This window comes from Dryobates pubescens, chromosome 24, assembly GCF_014839835.1.
Source record: "Dryobates pubescens isolate bDryPub1 chromosome 24, bDryPub1.pri, whole genome shotgun sequence".
In the NCBI taxonomy this organism is placed as follows: domain Eukaryota; kingdom Metazoa; phylum Chordata; class Aves; order Piciformes; family Picidae; genus Dryobates; species Dryobates pubescens.
This window is the reverse complement of record NC_071635.1, coordinates 6662540-6685169: the sequence shown is the minus strand read 5'-3', so window position 1 is coordinate 6685169 and position 22630 is coordinate 6662540. Positions and strand designations below refer to the sequence as shown.

The window sequence follows — 22630 nt, the reverse complement described above, 5'->3', positions numbered from 1 at the left end:
AGTAGTATCACAGAGCAGTATGGTACACAATCTGTACCCTTGGTTTGCTTACTGCTAACATCCTTAAGCTTTACCATCAAGGATGAGTTTGGGTTAAGTACTGCTCTGTCATGTTTGCAGCAACTAGTCTGCCTCACTTTGGTGAATTCCAAGAGGTTCAACTTTTGGAGGTCTAAATTTTCTGAAAATTTAAGATGACTTCTGTCCCTAAGCGAGTTTGTGCCTTAGTCTTGCTTTTAAACAAACAAATATTAAAAAGCACTAAGCAGCAAGAGGGAAAATGATGCTTCTAAAACCATTACAACCATATAGAAATTACACAGTATTTTTGCTGTTTATTGTGTAAACTCAGGTAATCTGCTTGTTGGAAAGAAAACACAACTCAATGTATCCTGTTGACATAATCCTGAGCAAAAGCCTTCTGAAATTAACAGAAAGTCTCCTTCTGGTTTTAGCAGGCTGAGTAAGTAATACAGGTAATGGAATGCAGGCTATCATTAGCAACATACAGCCCCTCTGTATGCAGCAGGGCTGTCAGCTAAAGAAAGCCCTGGAACTTGGTGATGGAGCAGATCTGAGTAGAGATCATGATGGCACTTCCCAGCCTGACAATATTAGAGCAAACTCTCCTGTACTCATTCTGAAATAAGTTAAGAATAAAAAAACCACAGAGGTTTTCTTATTTGGTACTAACATTAATTACCTACATGCCACAATGAAAGAGAAAGAATTAAAAATCCACAGAGCAAGTTGCTTCCCAGAAAAGCAACAGAATATCCATCAATAAAAGTAATATTCACTGGATTCTCAGCACAACACAATGATAAAGGATTTACTAGAAATAACATTAAAATAATAATCAATAAATAATAAAACTAAAAATTAGAAAAATAATAATCCAAGAGGGCAGTGATAATAAATCTAAATAAGCTAAGATGCAAGCCAAATGCAGCCATAATTATCTGTGCCATGCAAAAAAAATCACTCTAGTAATATCACCACAAAACCTTAGTGATCTATTCAACATATATCTCAAAAAACCTGCCACTGAAAGCTGACCCCAAGTGCAGGAACTGTCAAAACAGTCCAGACAGATACCCACCACGAACAGTCATAAGAGGAGAAAAAAGCCCCCAGAAATATCACAGTGACAAAGGGTCTCATTTTCTGAATGTTCAGTTTCAGAAAGCTAGATGACATCTACAGCAAAAATGTCACTGAGCCAACTGTATATAACAGAGAGGTGTCAGCAGCCTGGCAGAAGCTGAAAACTATATCCCTATTAATATTGATAGGTCCAGTATCTGCATACATTTATTTTTTTCTCTTTAGCAAAAGAAATGCATAAAATACACTCCAGAGGAAAACTACCATCCTTGGAGCAAGCACAAAAGGAGTGTGAAACAAAGGTGCATAGAAGGCTGACTGCAATATGAATTGAACTAGGTAAGAAAATACTGATAAGTCAAGGCTGATGTTCAATCCTGAAGAATGAAAAATTACTCCAACTGATTCCTTCACAGAGTCTTACACTTCCTTGTATCCACAACCACAAAACTCCAAGACATCGAGAACAATTCAGCTGTCTTTTTGTAACAGAGGTTTGGCCGGGGGGAATGATCAAGATGACCACTAAAACCCTAAAAAACCTCAATGCTGCAAGAGTTTTTAGAAAAAGGGGTTGTGGGAGGCGGCAGGAAGAACCATCCCCTGGAAATCAGTTGACAGCTGCCTCCCCAGTAAATTTAGCAGATATATTGTATTAGAGACAAAGAAAGTCAAGTGAAGGCATAAAAATAAACTATTCCCCTTAGGAATCATATGCAGGATTGCTTTGTAAAACAAACCAACCAACTGCTTTTATCTGGAAATGCAAAAGGTCACCAATCTTGGTGAAAATACAGCTATAAAAAGTTTTGGCCAAATATCAAAGAGCATGTTTACAAAAGGGCCACATTCATTGTGACACCAACCATTCAAACCTCACAATAGACTTCAGGAGAGAACAGGAAGCAACGTCAAACATCTGTTATCATGTTATTTTCTTTAGCTCCACTGCCCAGAAATTACACCTAGATTTGCCCATCTCCCAAACCTTATTAGAGGCCAGCCAGACATAGGCTGGAGGCTGTGTTGTTTTGCCCATGCCTCGTACAGCACGCTGACCACCAGCCATGGCCAAGTCACATAGAAATGTCCCATTTCAACCGCTTAAATAGAATGCAGCTGAAATATCTCATTTAAACAGAGCCAGCTGTCTGAACTGCACAGACATTGCATAGGCACATCTGGAAAACAGTGCAAAGCCTTCCCAGAGCCAGGCTGGGGCAGGAGTGATACCTGTTGCACCCAAGCAGGACCACCAGCTTAGACAAGTAGAGAACATTTAGCATTTCGAGAGTTGGGCTTGCTGTGCCCATGTATCTTAAATGCAGCACACAGACATAATCGGTCCACCTTCCAAAAATCGCTGGACCAAGTAAGTGCTTGATTGCCTCTCAGGTTTCAGACATGGGGAGGGAGAATCCAGCAGGCTCCCATAGCATGGCAATTGACTGCAGACAGAAGGCATAGCTCAAGAAGGACCCAAAAACCTGAGGCACCCAAGCTATCCTGAAAGAGTACACATATCCCACAGACTGCACAGCAGACACTTTTCATCAAAATTACTTATTTGGGGCAGGAGAGACGGGAAGGAAAATGCAAGTCTGAAAAGTAAAGTATCAAGAAACACACTTCCCTTTCAAAAAGCCTGATATCAGTTCCAGGGACAGATATTTGAGACAACGTAGAGAACAGGAAAATTAAGCAGGACTAAAAGCAAGAAAAGAAAAATCCTCTCACTCAAAAGAAAACCACCTCAAACCCCAAAAAGTCCACATATTCATCTCCTTTGGACAGACTGCATGAACACATGCAGTGGAAATTAATTCATGCCTGTTGTGCTTTAAGAAGTGCTACAGACAAATGATGTTTAACACATTTAGTACATGATGGATGTTGCTTTTTCTGTCCAGGAAGCAAATGTGAAGTTAGAGAAAGTGGGCTACGTTCCCTCGCTGGAATCAACATATCCGAAGCTGGCCATGCTCCAGAGATGTGCTGCTTGAAACATCTGTACATTGAATATTCAACTGATTCCAGGCCAAGTGAACTAAACCAACAAGGAATAAAAGGCTTCTTCCCCAAGCCAGCCACTTTGGCTATGGCTTGTCAATGGCAGGGGGTTTACCCCATCACAACTCTACCATGAAGAAATGCTGTCTTACTGTAGAACAGTATTTCATATTAGTGCACCTTTGGATACAGCCTGTTCAGCATCAGCCATTTTTTTGTTTTGGATAATGAAATGCAACACTAAAAATGTCTGATGTAGCTATGAATGGTGAATATAGGACAGCAATCATGGGCATTTTTAACTGAGTTTTTTTCAGACCATTACCATTTTTCCCCACCCTCTCAAGCACCAGTCAGTGCTTTGGGCAAGACAAAATAGTGAAGCAGTGAAGGAGGGAAAGGTTACTTTATTTACCAGCAACTCTGGAGTACAAAGGATGACTGTTTTTAAAGAAGAGGCAGTAAAGGTAGTGTTTCTTAAGGGCTGACGTTTCCAAGGCTGCTCTTGTTGATGTGACCGTAACCCAGAGGCCTGCCTGCAATACCTGGAAGCACAGGCAGTGCAGGGCTGCTGGCTGCAGGGTCGGTGCCACAGCCTCTGCTCCCAGAGAGGACAGGATGCAGAGCTACAGTGTGTCTGAAAGGAGAGGCCAAGGAGGAAGCAGTGTAGAAACCAACAACACAGGAGGCTTTGTGAGTGAAGAGATGGTCAACTGACAAGAGTACGTGATCTCACTGCTGAGAGGAGATACTTTTAAAATACTTAAATGGGTTTTTTTGCACTTCATTCCCATTCCGGCACAGCTGCACAACTACTCCATGTGGAATCACTCTATCCTTTTTTTTCTCCCTATGTTGAGGCTCAGTGTTGTCACTAAATAGCTTCCACTCATGCATTTTCCATACAACCCACAGTAATCAATTATGCTGATTCACAGGCGATGGAATCCAACATTTCTCTACACTTAAAGAGTTTCTTAACACTGAGAGAATATCCCACTTATTCAAGAGTACAGAGATATACCTGATTTTGCAAACTTTCTAATAGTTCCCATGAAAAAAAAGGCAAACAGGGCAAGAAAAGCTTGTAATGAAACATGATCAGTAAAAAAAGAAAGTGACTTTCCTGAGGAGTGAAAAGGAATGTAAGAGATGAGATGGTATTTCCATGCAAGTATTTATGCCAGTGAGAAGAACTATCTGCTATCATTTATACTGCTTGAAAATTGCTTCTTTTTAACGAAATATTTCAAATCATGTCAATAACTAAGGTGTCACTACACAGCTTACCCAATATATCATAACATTTTTTTAAGCCTTCAAGAAAGCACTAGTCTTTTTCATAAGAAAACACAAACCTTACTTGATATTTACAAGGTGTTTGCTGTAACATGTAACACCGTCAGAAACACTAACAGCCACTGTATTCTAGCACTGGAAGTCGGTAAACTATCAATTATTACACAGGAGTTAAGAAAGTATAAGGCTACATGACCTACCTTCACTGCCAAGAAGTTGAGACCACTTTCATGAGCCAAAGCTTTGGCGATCATTGTTTTTGAGCACCCAGGAGGTCCGTAAAGCAGCACACCTTTTGGAGGCTGGATCCCCATTCGGATGAAGGAGTCGGGATGTTTGAGAGGCCATTCAACTGCCTGCTTCAATTTCAGCTTGACATCTTCTAGTCCTCCTATGTCTGACCAAGATACCTGCAAAGGAGACCATTTTGCTGAATTCACACAACGGAATAGAACTACAAAATATGAAAACTAAACCAAAGAATGCTTTGTAGAATTTATACTGGTAATTTAATGAAGCTGATTCTAACAACTCACTTCAAAAAGCTTTTTTAAAACATGGATCAATTATTAACAAAGTACAAGGAGATTAGACTTGCTTTATGTTGGAAGATGTGGGTAAAATACTTTGCATCTACTTCAAACATTAATAACAAAACACAGAACAACAAAACAACAAGCAGAAACACTTTATGGGATGACCAGCAAAGTTACAACTCAGTTTTCTTGTTTCTTAATGTGATGCTGCTGATGAATTTGTAAATTACTTATATGTCTTTCCTGAAGGAAAGGACTGTATGAGCTCAAGCTGGTTTTACTCACAGCTGCAGAGTAAGGCCTTGATACTAGCTGTGCTATCCTGCTAAGCTGAATAGGTCTGAGTGTCAGAGCTTTGGGGGGGGTTTCTCCATTTTCCAGCACCATCACTCTGTTATAGAACTCCGGCACTGGAGATTTTACTACAAGCTTGAGAACAAACAATTCTCCCAACAAAGAAGTACCCACAGGGAAGAAAAATCACACAGACCAAAGCAACACTGAAACCCAACTGAAGCTCTGCTGATATCACAAGACAGGCTCATCAGTTGTACACTGGGACAGAACAAATACATCCTACCCAAAACAGCACATGGATCTAAAACCTGCTACACCTCTCCCTACTTCTCTGTCAACAAGCCTGAGACTTTTTCCCACATTCCCTGGCCTGTTCTTTGTCCTGTCACATCCATTCCTGTCCACTTCAAATATTAAACATGTCAAGATGCACCTAAATCAAATGATCCTCTGCCTTAAAACACCCTTCCAAAAATTTACTAGACATAAATCACCCTTTAGCTCTGGGAAGTCAGCTACACCTGAAAGGCAACCAGAGTACTACCAACAGGCAATGTATCTTGACTCTTTAAAGACTGGTGTCACTCCTGGTTTGACCCAGTTGCTATAATCCTGATGTCAGTGCACAGAGTGGAAACTAAAAGTAAAAAGACCCTGACAGAGGCAATTCATTCTATGAACACAGTGGAAGAAAAAGAGTATTTAGTGGAAGCACTATTAAGTCCAAGCAAACTGCCAACCAAATAAAACTTCTCGATCATCAGACTCTGGCACAGAAGCAAATTGCAAAGACAGAAGAGAGCAAACAGCAAAGATCAAGATGCAAGGGCCAACCCCTCAGATATATTCTGAGTTTAAAGGCTAACTGGAAGGTGAGGAGCTGTCAATCTGCTGCCTGCAGAACATTCTCTCCCTCACACCAGGAATATGTGACAGGAACCCTAGGGGGGGAAAAAACCAAAACCAAAACTCACCAAACAACCTTCATTCTTTTTCTTAGTAACCAACCCTCTTCTGGTTCTTAAATAATTACTTAATAAGCCTAGGAAAGTACAAAATACACAGAGCTGATCACCACAACCAACTGAGAAGGCTCTTAAAGCAAAGGGACAAGTCTTCTGAGGCATAATTCAAATTTTTTTTCATTTTACATTTAAAACCAGGAAGATGAAATAAAGGAAACAGCTGGGTCAGGACATAAAAACAAGGACACTAAACGGAGACTTAGGAGTTTAAAATACTTAACCAGTCAAAAAAAAAAATCACTCACTTAGAATTTCTAGAATATAATATGTGGAATTCAAGCAGCAATGATATTAAAAGAAAAACAGCTAATAAAACACTATCTTCACACTCCAGTCAAGTCCTAAACAAAACTTTCCTCCCCCCACCCGTTTCAATAGGGTAGAGATAAGTTGGGGTAAAAATCCCACAATCCCACAACAACAGAAAAACACTCCAAAGTAAGAGTTTTTCTACATTCAGATCAGCTTGGAAGACCTAGGTGGATTGGCTTTGCACACAAATCCTCAGTAACTTCCTGGCTGCAATTAACACAAACTCCAATTTGTGGACAGCCAGCTACACCTCTTGTACTTGCACACCAACCGAGAAGAAAGGTCTTGTAACACAGGCACTGAAGTGTGATCCTCTCTCTCTGTGGAAATGATTTTGAAGACTAGCCTTGGGGCTGAATTTACACATACAGAGACAGTGCTCCACAATCTCTAAGACACCAAGATTTCATTACTGTCCTAATCTTTAGCACTCCCCAGGTCAACAGAGCTGAGAATAGGATGCAGAGCAGCAACTCCCCAGAGACTGTTAAGCAGCAGCAATAAAGGAATAAAGCAGACAAGGAAAGGCTGTCTCACACAGAACCTTTTGGCTGCAAAGACAAAACCCTAAGTGTTAAATTACAGTAAAGGGAATGAAACAGACAAGCATGAACCATAGCAGTCCACAAAAATCTCAGAAAGGCCCATAGGACAGGAAGGAACAACAACTACAGTGCAAGTCTCCAATGAACCAAAGTATTAATTTCCTGATTTATAATGTGCATCCTCTCTCTCCCAAATCCCTGCTGCAGCAAAAGCATCCTTCTAAAGAGGTGGTAACACATAGCTAAGTTCAAGAAAGGTTCTGTTAAAATGGAAAACAAGATGCTACGTGGCAGCAGCCAGCAAGTATTTTACATTTGCCTTGGTCACAGCTAACACACACAGAGCAATCTGGGCACAAGCAGAAGGACAAAAGGAAGAATGAGGAATACCAAAAAAAACCACAGAAAACAGGCACATGGTGGCATCTTTGTCTCCATCAGCACCACCTGGCTTTCTGTCTACTGCCCCAAACTCACCTCATGCTGGCTGTTTTCCCCACCACAAATTCTGAATGCTTTGAACACAATATTTTGGGTTTTAAGTTTAAAAAAATTGAGAGCCCTGAGTCAGTGCCAACCCCCGCTAATAACTAGCTTGTCATACAGCACTCTTCAGAAGCAGGCTGCAAAGCATTCTATGAAGGTTATCAGATATCTTCAGACACCAAGAAGTGACTTGCTTGAAGCCACACAAGTCACTTCTAATATATTTCCTTATTCTTTAGTTGCTACCCCAAGTATATGCATAACAAGAGGTTTGTCCTGGTTTTAAACACAACACAAAGCAAGTGAGCAAGTTAGCCTAGCAGCCTTCTAAACAGTCAAGCAACCAATACTCAATTCTAGGATCTAAAAAGCAAGGCCTGATTTGAAAACTTTTCTTTACAGCCTACCCAAAGTTCTGCAGATTTCAGAGAAGCAGCTGTGTCTTGATGAAACAACTTGCATTTCATAATAAAACAACTATTTTCATTCAGTGTCAGAGGTGATACCAGCTTCAAAAACATCAAGGTGGCATGGCTATAATGAAAGGAGCCCTTCAACAAAATTCATTTACTTGGGGCTTTATTTAGGAGTTGCTTTTTTAAACTCTTCTCATTCAATTGACACATGGCTCCTGCAAAGTAATGAAATAGTGGGAAAACAAAATCTGAAACAAAAAGAAGTTAAAAGCCACAGAAGTCTCAGTTCAATTTAGCATGTTCTTCAATGGGTTTATTTGACACTAACTGCATAGCCCAAAAGTGGCAGCCACCCTGGTGTGGATGGAAAGTGAGCAATACATTTGCACTAACCAGCAAAAAACCTGGATATTATTAATGTAGCTCAGACTTCTGTCTTCTCTTTGTAGGAAAAAAGAAATTTCATAGCTGATCATTCACTTAACATCTGAAATTATTTTCAGCAAGGATCTTTAGATGACAGTGTTGTGGTCAAACTTCAAAGCATTGAGGAATGTAATCCCTGGTTTTCTAACAAATTTCCCCATACAATTAGCTGAATGACTTCTGGAGCAAGAACAGCAGGGGAAAAAAGGCCTTATGGACTGGAAGTATCTGGAGATTAATCAATACAGAAGGATAGCACAAAGACTAACTAGCAAAAACAAAACCAAAAGCTTGTGTTTTGGATGGTTTAACGGACAACAGGAGCCTGCATTAGTACATTAAGCTGGGTCCAGAAGAGATTTCCTGCAGTACCTCAAGACTTTGCTTCTATCTGTCCCTATTGTGTGCTATCTAGTAGTACTGCATCTGACTCCAAAAGGGTTGGTATGCCTGAAAGGCACAGCACAGCGATGTGAGCCCACAAGTCAGTAGCACAATAAGCAACGAGAGAATCAGTAAGTGGTTCTCAGCAGCAGTGCGGATATTGATGCCACCACAGCACGTCCAGGAAAAGCTGCCTGGGGCCAGCCCAGGCATTTCCACCCAGCAGTGCACTGCACAGCGTGGACTCTTAACAAGCCAAGTGTGACATCCGAGCTGGCTGTGTGCAGCATCCGGTTGGCAGATTTTATTTCCCATTCCTATAGTTTGGGAATAAGGGTCTACAGTTGTGCAATCTAATTCCCAGATGACTCATCTTCGTGTAATGAGACATAAATGTTTTCTTCTAGAGCTAGGGGAGCTGCTGAGAAACACCAGCACAACTGCCCGCAGAGGCAAGGCTTTGCAAGATTAAATACAATATTTTCATTTTGCTGATCAAGGTCTCATTAAACCAAATCAGTTCCCCAGCTCAATTGTGTCTGCTACTGAACTATTACAATACATAACTGAAAGGGCAATGAGTGGGGTAAAGATGAACCTGGCACCACCACAAAATATAACGTAACGTTTGTGTAACAACAGCCCCCGAGGGACAATCGCTTGGCAGTGACAACCTACATACAGCATCTAATTCTGCCCCCAGTTAAAACCATGTAATGCCACTGAACACATTCAGGTCACAGCAGCATGAACTGCATCTACAATGAGTCGACTACTTTACCTAAAGTCATGGCAATCAATCCCTTCACAGCTTTGTTTCAATACCTTTGCTTGTAAGTGCTAATAGTTGGCTTCTGCTTAAGTTTGTGGCTGCTAAAAGGTTCCAGGTCTCATGGTTGTTGTCTGCTTAGAACAGACCTTGTGGATTTTTATTCCATTTACCTACTCAGGATATAAAACAACAGACCAACCTGCACTACCCAATTCTCCTACAGGATTGGATTTTCATTCCATTTTTACTCAGTTTACCCACTCAGGATATAAAACAACAGACCAACCTGCACTACCAAATTCTCCTACAGGATTAGATTTTCATTCCATTTTTACTCAGTTTACCCACTCAGGATATAAAACAACAGACCAAGATACACTACCAGCTTTTCCTAAAGGATTAGAAACTTAGGTTTCTGTACATGGGTCTTCAAAATTATACTTAAACAAATATGCAAACAAGAAAAACATATGCGCAACATTTACTGGTAATTTGAGGCTTCCACTTCAGAAACTTCCCCTCTTTTGGTAAGGCATTTCAACACCCAACTCCAACCCTTAACGTAGCTCTAACAACGTTGCTAGCAAAAAATAACTTACTTTTGGCACATCAACTGCCACCTCCCTCATGGCGCTGGGCCTGACATCATTCATCCCCTGCAGGAAGTCATTGAAAGCAATCATCACTGACCCAGCCACCTCGCTGTCTGCTAGGTTAGGTCTTTTCCCCAGTGCTCTCCGCAACGCGTACAGACCTATTAAAAATAAAAACATACAAAATATGTAGACTTCCTCCTGGTTCTTACAAACATCAAGTGTACAACACAAACACACACCAGTACTGGAAAGGAAATGATGTTCAAAATAATGTCTCAATGCTGGGCCTTTAATAGGTCAAAGAACACGCAAGACATTTCTGATGAGAGAGAGAGGAAAAGGGGATTTAATGACTAGAGACAGCATATAAACTACATCTGCTCCAAAAGACAGAACAAAACAGCTTTGCTGCTGTGTTCCTGGAGATGAAGTTAACAGGGAAGAACCTCCCAATGACCATATGATGATCCACACACATTTCTAAACCACAGAGGAAGAGGGATAATAAATATTCTAGGCAAATGTTAAATTAGCTCACATAAGCTATCTGCAAGCTTGTCCATTCCTCTGTTACTGGGACTGTGTCTTCCAAGCAGCTCTCAAAACCAAACTGATGAGATTTCATTTCATTGGAACCTGATCTTGCTATCTTTATACACAACAAATTTTCCCTGCAGCACTCAATAGCTCTGGGGTTGTTTAATCTGGAGAAGGCTGAGAGAGGATCTATAAATACCTGAGGGGTGGGGATGAGGATGAAAAGGATGGTGCCCAGTGATAGGACAAGGAACAATGGGTACACGCTGGAACACAGGAGGTTCCATCTCCTCATGAGGAGGCACTTCTTTATGGTAAGGGTGACAGAACACTGGAGCAGGCTGCCCAGTGAGCTTGGGGAGTCTCCTTTTCTGGAGACTTTCAAAACCCACCTGGTTGTGTTCCTGTGCAGCCTGCCCTAGGCAGGGGGGTTGGACTGGATGATCTCTGGAGGTCCCTTCCAACTCCTACCATTCAGTGATTCTGATTCCCTTCAGCAATCACACTTTTCAAACACAGGCATAGCCTTCACCTTCTCCTTTGTTTGGACAAATCATTCACACACAATACCTATAAATTTCAATACTAATTCCTAGTTTCCTGCTATAATTTGATCCTTCAAAAGCCACACAAGTCCAACCCACCCACACATAAATATATCAGTAGTCCTCAGGCAGGACTAAGCAGTACCATCTGCAGCTCCCAGGTATTCCCCAGTGAGATGAGCCACAAGATGCCCAGAAGCAACATGGTTTTCCCACTATATAATTATGTCTTTTTATGTCTAATATAATTTAGAATTCTATTGCTTCTGTGAAACTGTAAAATATATCACATTGTATATTATTACAGTATAGTCTTATACAGGTGACAAAGAAAACCAATGGCATTGTGGCTTGTATCAGGAATAGTGTGACCAATAGCATTAGGGAAGTGATTGTGCCCGTCTTCAGCATTGGTGAGGCCTCAACTTGAGTACTGTGTTCCGTTTCGGGCACCTCAGTACAAGAAAGACATTGAGGTGCTGAAGCAGGTGCAAAGAAGAACAAGCTGGTGAATGGCCTAGAGAATGAGGAATGGCCAAAGGAACCAGGACTGCTTAGCTTGAGGAAGAAGAGGCTGAGGGGAGGCTTCAACAACTACCTGAAAAGACAACACAGAGAGGTAGGTGCAGGTCTCCTCTCACAGGTAATTAGTGATAGAAAAGAGGAAATGGCCTCAAGCTGCACCAGGGTAGATTTAGGGCAGACAGTAGGCAAAAAATCTTTCACTGAGAGAGCAGTCAAGCACTGGAACAAGCTGCCCAGGGAGGTGGTTGAGTCACCACCCCTGCATGCTTTTAAAGGTCATTTAAATATGGCTCTTAGTGATACGGTTTGGTAGAGTAGGGTTAATGGTTGGGCCTGATGATCTCAAGTGCCTTTTCCAACCTGAATGATCCTATGCAGGTGCACAAGTATCACACATGCAGAGATAGACATAGTATCTGTTGCCATGTGCTACCAAGAACATGACTGGTGTAGTATGACACCAGTTTGACTTGTGTGACCATAAAAAGACAAATATATTACACATTTTCTATATTTAACCAAACAAAACATCAATTAGTGCCACATGAAAGGACAATAAAAAGGATAAGCCCTTTCTGAAAATAGACATGGTTTTAACTGTCAGCAGACTGTTGTCCCTTTTCTGCACTGGTAGAGGTGGACACGCAAAGCTTCTGACAATGGCAGGAATTCTGCATTTCCTACAATATATACAACGTGTGAAGAGATCCAATATCTCCCCTGTGAAGCAGTACAGCTGGTGTCTCTCCACAAACTGCCAATTACAGCAGGGTCTGAGCACCTGCATTCAATACCCCAGCTCCTAACACAATAATGAAGAAAAAAAAAAAAGTTTGTAATTCAGGTTTCCCCTTGCACAGAACATCCAGAACTAATAAGATCTATAAATAAAAACATTCCATGAGGCCAAGGAGAAAAATGAAAATCTGATCACCAGAGGACAAGTATAAAATATCACTGACTTATTTTAACAACCCAGACAATCTTCATGTTATTCCTTCCTGAGTCCTTCCTTCCTTTGAAACAGTTCATTTTAAGCAGAAAAACACATAAGTAAGATAACAGAAATTCACTCCTGAGGTTTTAATATTTACAGCACAGCAAATAAAGTTGACATCTTATGCTAATGTCATTGCAGATAACAGTTTGAGGGGTGGAGGCAAGTACTGGGGTTGAGCCATGCATTTTCTTTTTTGGTGAAAGCAATTCACATGGCAGTCTCATTTAAAACAATAAAGTAAATAAATGAAAGAATAAATAACATGGCACAAAGTTAAGTCATAGAGAAAGCAAGACAAAGGTCTTCACTCTGCTCCATCAGGTACCAGTTTAGCCCCACTGTAATCATGTTGTGGTTATTTCATGACATCAAGAATTCCTAAAACCAAACAAGTTTATTTAAAAACCAGAAAGAATGGCATGCCAAAGTGTGCAAGGAGAATATGGCTCTGAAGGATCATTACTGCTGGTGCTACTAGGAGTACAAGTGGAATTTCAGTCCTCAGCAGCAGGTTAGAAACGCAGCAGCCTTGATCCAGAACAGGAATAAAGAGGTCACAGCTTTCCAAACAAAGCCGGGATTCATTTCAGCATGTGCACGCACACACTGCTGCTCAGGTCACCATTTAATTAAAACAATGTTTTACATTAAAACAATAATAAAAAACAGATTGAAAAAGAAAGCATGATTCTTCCTGTTTCCTCCTGTTATCATAATCGTTCTTTCCTGCACTTCAGATTGACCTCTAACCAGAGGAGGGGGAAAGTCTTATTAACAGGAAAAGGATACAGGCAGTGACTTGCCGGAGGCAGCAAAACACATCCTTGTCTCAAGATGTATTTAATGCAGGGAAATGAGAGGCAGGGTGCAACACATGCTGCTAGAAGCAGCACAGAGGGAAAGAAGGTGAAACACTGCAGCAAACTCAAGTTTATGACCACGAAGTTACAACACAGATAAACTGAAGATTTGGACATGGCACCTTCAGAAAACACTGAGCACCTCAGCTTCGCCGCTGGGCGTTTCACATGGGAACGTTTTGAGTGCACGTCATTGCTGTAAACAAGCTGAGCACAGCATTTGCTTCAGCTCTGCTTCCTCCTCTGCAGATGGTACTTCATTTTTCAGGATTAATGAATATCAATTGCTCAGACACTCAGAAATGGGCAAGTAGGTTTTCACTGGATTATTCCAGCAAGAGTCCTGTGTGAGGGAAGGAAGGACACAGAGGTATGGGCAGTGGGACTGCTTGCATGGGCTATTTTTAAAGGGATGGGATATTTCTAAAGGGATCCATGGCTGGTTCCTAGGACTGCCCTGTGCAAAGAAACTTAATTCAGAAGGCAGCCTTTGAAAAAGTGAACAACAACACTGAATCTCAGTAGATTACAGATGGAATATCCCGGGGTGGGGAGGGGGACGGACAGGGAAGGACACAAGCATGATTACAAACAATGGAAAGTAAACAATTTGTTCCAGTCCAGCAACTGTGTGCTCTACCTCACCAACTCATCCTGTCTGTCTAGAACAGAGGAAACTAAGTGGACAGAGGGGGAAAAAAGCCCAGCAGAACGCCCTGTCCTGGTACAGATGATCCTTCTTTGGTACCAGGCTATGCTTGAGATCGACAGCATTGTTTCTCTCTAAGATTGTCTTGCTCATAGCTTGGCTGAGTGTTGGCATATTAGATCATGATCACAAATGTCTGAGCCTAAAAATAGATTGTGACACTGCTATATTTGTCAGACTCTGTGTAATTATACACTACTGTTAATAACAGAAAACACGCACTCAAAATGAGGAACATATATACCTTAGATGTCAAAATCAGAATATACACAGCACTTGAGGAAATGAACTGAACAAAACAGAGTTGTTAATCATGCATCCTTCACTGTCCATCAGCTGCTTTTTTCTGCAAATCCACCTTGTCTGGACTTACTCATCCAGAATCCTAATATCACAATTTGTATGTAGCATCAAATAAATTGTAATCATTCTGCAAGACTGTTTACAGAAGGAAATGGTTCTTCTTTTCTTGCTAATCTGGCATTTCCCTCACAAATGATTATGGCAAACCCAGAAGGCACACACCATTTCTCCCTGTGACAGCTGTCAGATCCAACAGGATACACAGCTGGAATTGGAATGTTCAACATAATGTGGAAAGATTTCAGCTTCCTAATGGCTCTTGATGGAGCATCCTCCTCTCTTCCTAGATTCATTACACACTATATTTCAAAATTCAACAGTTTTATGCATAGAAAAAGCATTTCATATAACTTTAAATTGACTTTGTACTTTAGAAACTCTAAGAGGTGCATACCTGACTGCACAGGCAATGGATACAAGAGGTTATTCCAGTGGTCAATTGATTTTTGAGGTAAGGAGCTTTTGTGCTTTATACCTGGCAATTTGTAATCAGCATGGCTTTCTGCACTCAATGATAACAACCCCAAAATTATATTGGGAAAACTTTCACAGATCTTCAAGTACCATATACTACAGATCACATGTATTCTTGAACATATCCTAATCCCACACTTCACATCAAGGTAGTGGATAGCCAAATCCATGAAAAAACAGCAGAGGGCATGGATACGTATGTTGTTTGCATAAATACACAGTAACACAGAGAAAGGCTGTCTGTCTAGCAGACCTAAGCCTCATCATCATCTGGAAATAGCCACTGCTCCACAGAGAATGTCCCATAGACACATCCCTACACTCTCAAGTCAACTTTTCATCCTGTGCAGACCCAGCAAACCAGCTCTCCTACCCATCACAGTCAGACAGCACTAGGCAGGAATAGCAGCAGCTTCCAAGAGCATTGTGGGGCAGCAGAGATGTGTCTAGGCACAGGCTCTTTCCCCCTTTAATCCCAAACTAATGGAACTACAGCACAAGGCACACATCTGATGTCTGTGGACCACTAGCAAACTTTCCCCTCACCTAGGGATAGAAATGACCGTTGACAAGAGCTGAAAAATTCAGATGTGTTCTCCTATTTGCACCCTAAGAATCTTCCTCAATTCAGAGGTGGCTTTAGCATGGTTTGGTGTTTTTGTTTATTGAGCTGACTTGGGTTTGTCTTCCCCACTCCCACCCCCCAGGTATAGAGCCAAACACCAACAAACTTTCCAAGTAAAACCAAAACCATGGACCACATTCCTATAAATACAGATTTGAACTTATTTCTTTTTTATTTAATCTATATGCAATGCATGACTCTTTAGAAAACAATTCATGCAGCAGAAACTTTTACTTGAGCTCTTGAAACCATATTCTGCAGTCTGTCTTTTGCTGCCAGAGCTATATGGGAAAATCCCCGAAGACTTTCATATATTGTTTGCACAGGAAGGATAATGCCCTTAAATCCCTTGTAACCATAACACTGCAAATTCACTCTGCTAACCTGAGCACTAATCTACTGTAGGGATTACAAGAATACAATTTATAGACCTTCATGAGGAGCTCCAGCATTTCCTGGAACACATCTATAGAGCTGACTAAAAGTTGCTGAGAGGTGCAACCAGAGGGCAGAAGGAAGGAGGAACTGTATTTTCAAAACTTATTTCTTGCAGGAAACACTTTATTCACAGGTCAGGTACACACACATCATTTATCCTAAGACAATGACAACAGAGAGAAACAAGGGAATTCCAGACTGCCTGTTTCTAGCCGGCTCCCATACATAAACGTACCTAACTATGGTTAGTCATACCTGTGTTGGAAGGAAAACAAGGACTGCCAAGCTACTAGAACAGCAAAGGGCAGAATGACTAGAAGCCACAAGGACTGGCTAGTGGTCCTTGGGCACTGGTCAGCAACAACAGTGAGCTTGGTTATCCTAATTCAGCTGGCAGGAGGTGGGAAGTTAGAAAAGACAGGACAGGAAAGGAAAAAGGAAGTATGGAAGTCTGCAGAATACCTTCCAGTTAGCAAAATGCCAGTTAAGATGAACAACTGTGTACAGCAGGTTGCATTACCAAGAATTCCAAGAACCAAACCTATAGGGTAATTTAAGAGATAGTGGACCTCAGAATATCTTCAATAATCAGTTTAGTCTTGGTTAAATTATTTTCCATTGACTCCAAGGTGCTATACAGACAGCAGAGAATTTCTTCTGTTGCTACAGGAGTAACACTGCCTAGCACAGCTCTCACCCAGCTTTGCATCCAGGAGCTGAAGCCCCTGCGGGACACAAAACTCAGTAAGCAGAATAGTGACCAGCACATCTCCCCTGTCAGTGCAACTTAGAGCTGGGTTACTGACACTGTGTTGATTCCCAGGGTTAGAAAAATAAACAGGGACCACACAGAACTGTTCCCACCATAGCTCAGCCAATGACCCAGTCTAAAGCAGTATCTGCCATGTATTTATTCCATTCTTAAGCAAAATGACATCATGCTCCACTTTCAGGATCTGCACACAGAGGCCTGACACTCTGCCTGCCATTTCACAGACTGCACATCTTGCACCCCCCCCATCCTTCAAACCAAACAATTTGGTTTGGGGCTGACCCCCCCCAACCCATTCAAAAGCTGGAGTTTCTACAGGCCCTGTCACACAAGAAAAACACCATTTCTTCTGCACCACTTGAGCTGAAGATGCAAGAGCATGGTGTGTATCTTAAGGTTAATTTAAAATATTAATGACAGATTGATCAGCTCTTCTGAAAATACTATTTCCTGCTTATATTTATATTAGCAGACAGAATGGGATGTGCTTTAAACAGATTATCAAGTACTCAACCCAGAACTATGCAGATGAAGTCAGCAATCCCATCATCCAATTAAAAGCAAGCCAGTTTCAGATAGAAACACACTTAGTTATGATGAAACCCAAAAGTTCACATGCCCTGACTGCAGAAAGTGCAACAGTCTCCAAACAAAACCAAAAATCAAGCAAGATTACAAACCAAAACAAAACACCAAAAAAGGCCAACGAATTTATATGAGAAAAAAATAACTACAACAAGCAACATAATGTGCACCAGCATCTCTTTAGAGAGGGATACAAAGTAAGAGTTTTTCCCCTCTGGATACAAAGATAGTCCCGCTAAGGAAACACCTGTGCACTCAGCATGTGCAAGGACACAAGGAGGGTGGGAGGAAAAAGACTCAGAAATTTTGCAGTCACATCAGAATGATACCAAACAGCAATAAAAGGGTGAGAACCAGGCCCTGTGCTGCTAAAATAATACAATCTTTGTGCAATCCTGGGAAAGGAATTGAACCGTTTTAAATGTTTAAAGCGGAAATTTTGAAACCAGTTCTGATTTTGTCTTTGCCCCACAAGATGCTGAGGCAAGGAAATCCTAAGAAAGAGGGCAAGGGTTCCCACGGGCAAGAATAAGGTCAACACACTCTGCCCTGCCTCAAGCACGTTCCTTCAGGCTGCTCAGCAGCATCCAGATGTAGCCACTTCTGCACAAAAGCAATCATTCTGAGTTAGTGCTCTGAGAAACAACCAAAAAACGTGGTACAGTGCAACTCCAGAAATCCACACTGCTCTATGTGCATGCAAGAGAGGACATGTTTGTTCATAACCTGTTAAGAGGCAACTTAGGCCAATTGCTTTGTTTCAATACAGCTTTTGCATCAAGTGCCCATCTTCAAGATTACAGAACACAGCACTAAGATTCACAGATTCTGGAGATGGGGATTGGATTTTCTTAGTCTTCTTACACCATAAATTAGCACAATGGAATACAAGTGTCAGAAAACTCAACTGTTCCAGGCCAAAAACTAACTTGTGGCTTTACGTCTGTATCGTGTCTGGACTCTTCAGTGCATTTCAAAACATAGTATTCTGCCATTTCTGCACAAATGTCTCAGTTTTACATTTCTTAAGTACTGACCATCTGGCTACACATGTTATTAATACTCCCTATATTTTCTACATGACCCTTTATAAAAAGGCAAGAGGCCTTTCCCACCTCATTTTGAATGTCCCATGGGAACCAGTATTCAGTTAGAGAATGCAACAGCAGACCATTTGCAAGAGCATAGTTTCAACCTTTTTCCCTGCTGTAGAAAAAAATAATGTTGAAGAGCAACATAAATATGCTTATTTGTGATCAATTTCTATCAGGCAATGAAATAACTACAGCATGTCAAGCAGTGCTTTCCCTTTAAAATCTGTAACTGGAATCGGATAATTTGAAAACCAACCTAAAAACACCCTTGAAATCAATCCCATTGCCTTGGTCCTTAACTGCTTTCATCAAAATTTATACTTCCAGCAGTGTCTCAGCTCACATTCCTACGTTTAGGGTTATAATCCCAGGGAAATATTTACATTTGTGTGTCCCCCCCCAGCAGAATTCGGGTCCAAATTCTGTTAGGAAAGGTTTGGACTGGACCTTTATGGCTTAAAGAATGGATAGATCCTCTTGATGCCCTGACACTGGCTTTTTTCATCAAGACTGAGCTGAAATGAAGAGCCCAGATTTAAGACACAAGGCTGAGAAGCCATGTATTGAACAAGGCATTTGTTTAATTGAAAGAGCAGTCAGAGGCCAGTCCTGAGGGTGCACAGAGACTCACTGTTAATCACATTAGCCCAAACAGCTCACGTTTCCTGCAGGTGGCCAGGCTACCAAAACTGCAGAAGCTGGGGGGGAAAAAAAACCACACAGATCTAACAGAGACAGTCCTGGGTTTCAGGGGAATTTACTTCCCCATCAGTTACAGGGAAAAACATACAAACTAGGAACTAGCCTGTCAGTTGCCTATTTATTTTGTCTTTTTAATGCAAGCAGATTGTAGAAACTCTGTTCTGGGTCTTGAAAGATACAGCAGGAATTTTCTCAGCTCCAGCAAAATCCAAGCACAGTATCCCCCTAGATAACTTATACAGATCTAAAATCTACATCAATATACAGCTCTCAATTAAACAGCATAAAGACTCCATCCTAGCTGTAATATCCACCAGAATGGAGTGGTAATAAAAGGGCCAAATGAATGCCGCAGGCAGCAAGATCCCCAAACAAGACTCTTAAGAGCTTGAGACAACAGACCATATCCTATGTCTATGCAGCAGCTTCACAGATTCAGCAGTTATGTTGATTCATGCTGGTCAAAGATGTAACAATTTCTTTTTTTATAATAGCCAGCTCAAGCCAGTGAACCCTTAACCCATGACACCTTATAATCCCAAAGACTAAACAAGGTGACACCTTTAACTGTACTACCAATTAGTGATGCAAAAAGTGATGGGTGCTTCTTTCAGAGAAGTCTCAGAGTTTCACTGGTTGCAATGCAGCATCCTCACTGGAACCAAATAGTTGTTATTCCAAGAGAGGCCACTATTTAAACAAAGACATTTGTTCTTCCTCTGCTCGTGATGCTATCTTATCACAGCCCAAGTGTTTTGTATCAGCACACTGAAATTATGTGTAATGAACAAGGCTGTTCAAGATAAATTCTAAGAGTTACAAAGCAAATACTTCCTTTCTCTGTAAACAGTATGACTGAAGCCACTTCTTGAAGAAATCAAGCTATATTTATATTCACCCTCTTTAAATGCTACAGGCAGCCATAGAAGGCTAAGTTTATAATAAATTGCTATATTTGGAAACCTTTGTTGCTAAGCATCTTCTAACATTCAGTACAGTTTATACCATTCATGTCCCTGCCTCATAATTAACGTTTCATATGTTTAAAAAGAAAAAACACAACAAGAAAGTGCAGTGCTTATCTCTCTTAATAAATTTAAATGATTGTAATTTTTTTAGGGAATTAATAAAAGACTCTGTGGCAAATTAATTAAAGCAGAAGCAACAAGATCTCAGGGGTGTCCAGACACTGACACTGTATGCAAGGATAGGGGAGAATCTATCTGCTAGATACTGCCTCTGCTTCAGCTAAAACAACTCAGAAGGCAGCTATTCACACTGAAAGGTAGGCTACTAAATAATTTAAGATGCAGTAGACCGCTCCCAGTCTCAGCTGCACACATAATTTTTTTCCATCAAGAATTCTGTACATGTGAATCCCTCAGAGGGTGCTCAAGCTCTCAAGAGTCTACCACAAGGTACTCATTGCAAGCTGATGCCCATCAAGGTACTTGCAGGTTTTCCATACCTCCATAGCTTTCATGATAGCATTTTGTGACTTCATAGGGAAAATGCAAGCTAAGGTTTTTTTTGGGGAGAAGCTAGAACTGTATCTTCAATAGAGCAAAAGGTGGTATTGGAAGAGAAAAAACAAACACACACACAAACAAACAAAAAACCAACCAGTAATGTTTTAAAAGCTCAGATGAAATAAAAGCCCTATTAATTGATGATTATTTCCATCTATGCATAAATACTTCAAAGGTGTCTGGTCATAATACCCTGCTTAGAGAAGTCAACTGAGCACAACTGCACAGTTCTCCAGGTTTCTTGTCCACCTTTCCTCTCCTTGCCTATTCCAGCACACACAAGATCACAGTTCTTTCACATGCTGTAAACAGAGGGGCCTGCAAGCATTCAACACAAGCTGAACATTAAAGGCTCCTAAAACTTTATCATCATTTCCATGAAAATGCAGAGCACTGCTGAACAGAGCAGAAAACTGGCCTGTCTGAGCCCAGAAGCACCAATAAGCAGTTCTTGCACTGGAGAACAAACAACTTCTGCCAAGAAAATGGTTTGAATACATTTAACTCTACAACAGTCACTCACTTTCCATTAACACATGTTCCTCAGAATGATAGAGAAGACAAACAGCAAAGCTTTTAAAATGAAGTGTCTTAGGAAACCTCACTAGAGATGCAAAAGTGAAAGGTTTGCTTATCATAACCCTACAATTACCACATTTACCATGTTGCATTCATTACTGCACCCCTGGCTTAAGTAAGTGGTATACACACAATATTATACACACGTTAAAAGAACATAGTTGAAGTATAAAGGTAAGGAAAGAGTCCTTTTGGACTTGCCCTAAACATTGTATGAAGAATATGAACATTTTTAGCTTGTAAACTTTCAGGCTTTCCAACAAGAAGATATAAACAGGGTAACCAGGACTCAAGAGACTCTCCAAGACCACTACTGCAATACAATGAGCAAGTGACAATACTCTTGTATCAAAAACAGAACACGGATTTCTGAGGGCAGAATTTCTGCTTCTGTAGTAGTTTCCTCATTACCTGTACTTACACACGTGTGAAAAATGGTACAAATAACCTTAAAATTTGTGAAAGAACTTGTAGCTTAGATACTACCTGAAGACAAAGCATTTTGGTCATTTAGAACTGTACCCCAGCAGTCTTAAACTTCATGTTTATGTCACGATTTATGTGGTAATACATACAAAATAGTATGTTCGGTTCTGAGCCCTGCATTACCAAAAGGTTATTGACAAACTGGAGGGAGTTCAGAGAAAGTCACCAGAATTTCTCAGAAGGCAGGAAGGACTTATTTATGAGGAAAGATTAAAAGAGCTAAATATTTACAGTTTGGCTCAGTAATGAATGAGGAGGTAGGGGACATGAGAACAGCCTAGAGATATCTGAAGGGTGTAAACACTAAGGAGGGAGAGTGAACGTGTTATACAAGGATGTAAATAGAAAAAAATGGGATGAAACTAAACAAGGAAAACTTGGGCTGAATATCAGAGAGCATTCCTGGACAGCAAGCTGTCTTGGCCCAGAGCACAGTTCAAGTGAAGCAATAGAAGCCTATTGCTTGGAACAACAAACAAGACTAGACAAAACACTGGAAAAATTTCCATATGGAATAACCTTGCTGTGCTAAGGAGAATTACAACCTCATAAACACTAGTTTTTAACTCCAGTAAAAGCAGTAATACTTTAGAAGC

At 40.8% G+C, this 22630-nt stretch overlaps 1 protein-coding gene across 1 annotated transcript in view; it reads right to left on the bottom strand.

Annotated features, from left to right (window-relative positions):
• The window catches only part of SPATA5 (spermatogenesis associated 5), a 188936-nt gene that overhangs the window by 153863 nt on the left and 12443 nt on the right, over positions 1–22630 (bottom strand). The window contains 2 exon segments of the mRNA XM_054172512.1: positions 4617–4826; positions 10215–10369. Coding sequence (XP_054028487.1) covers positions 4617–4826; positions 10215–10369 — 365 coding nt within the window.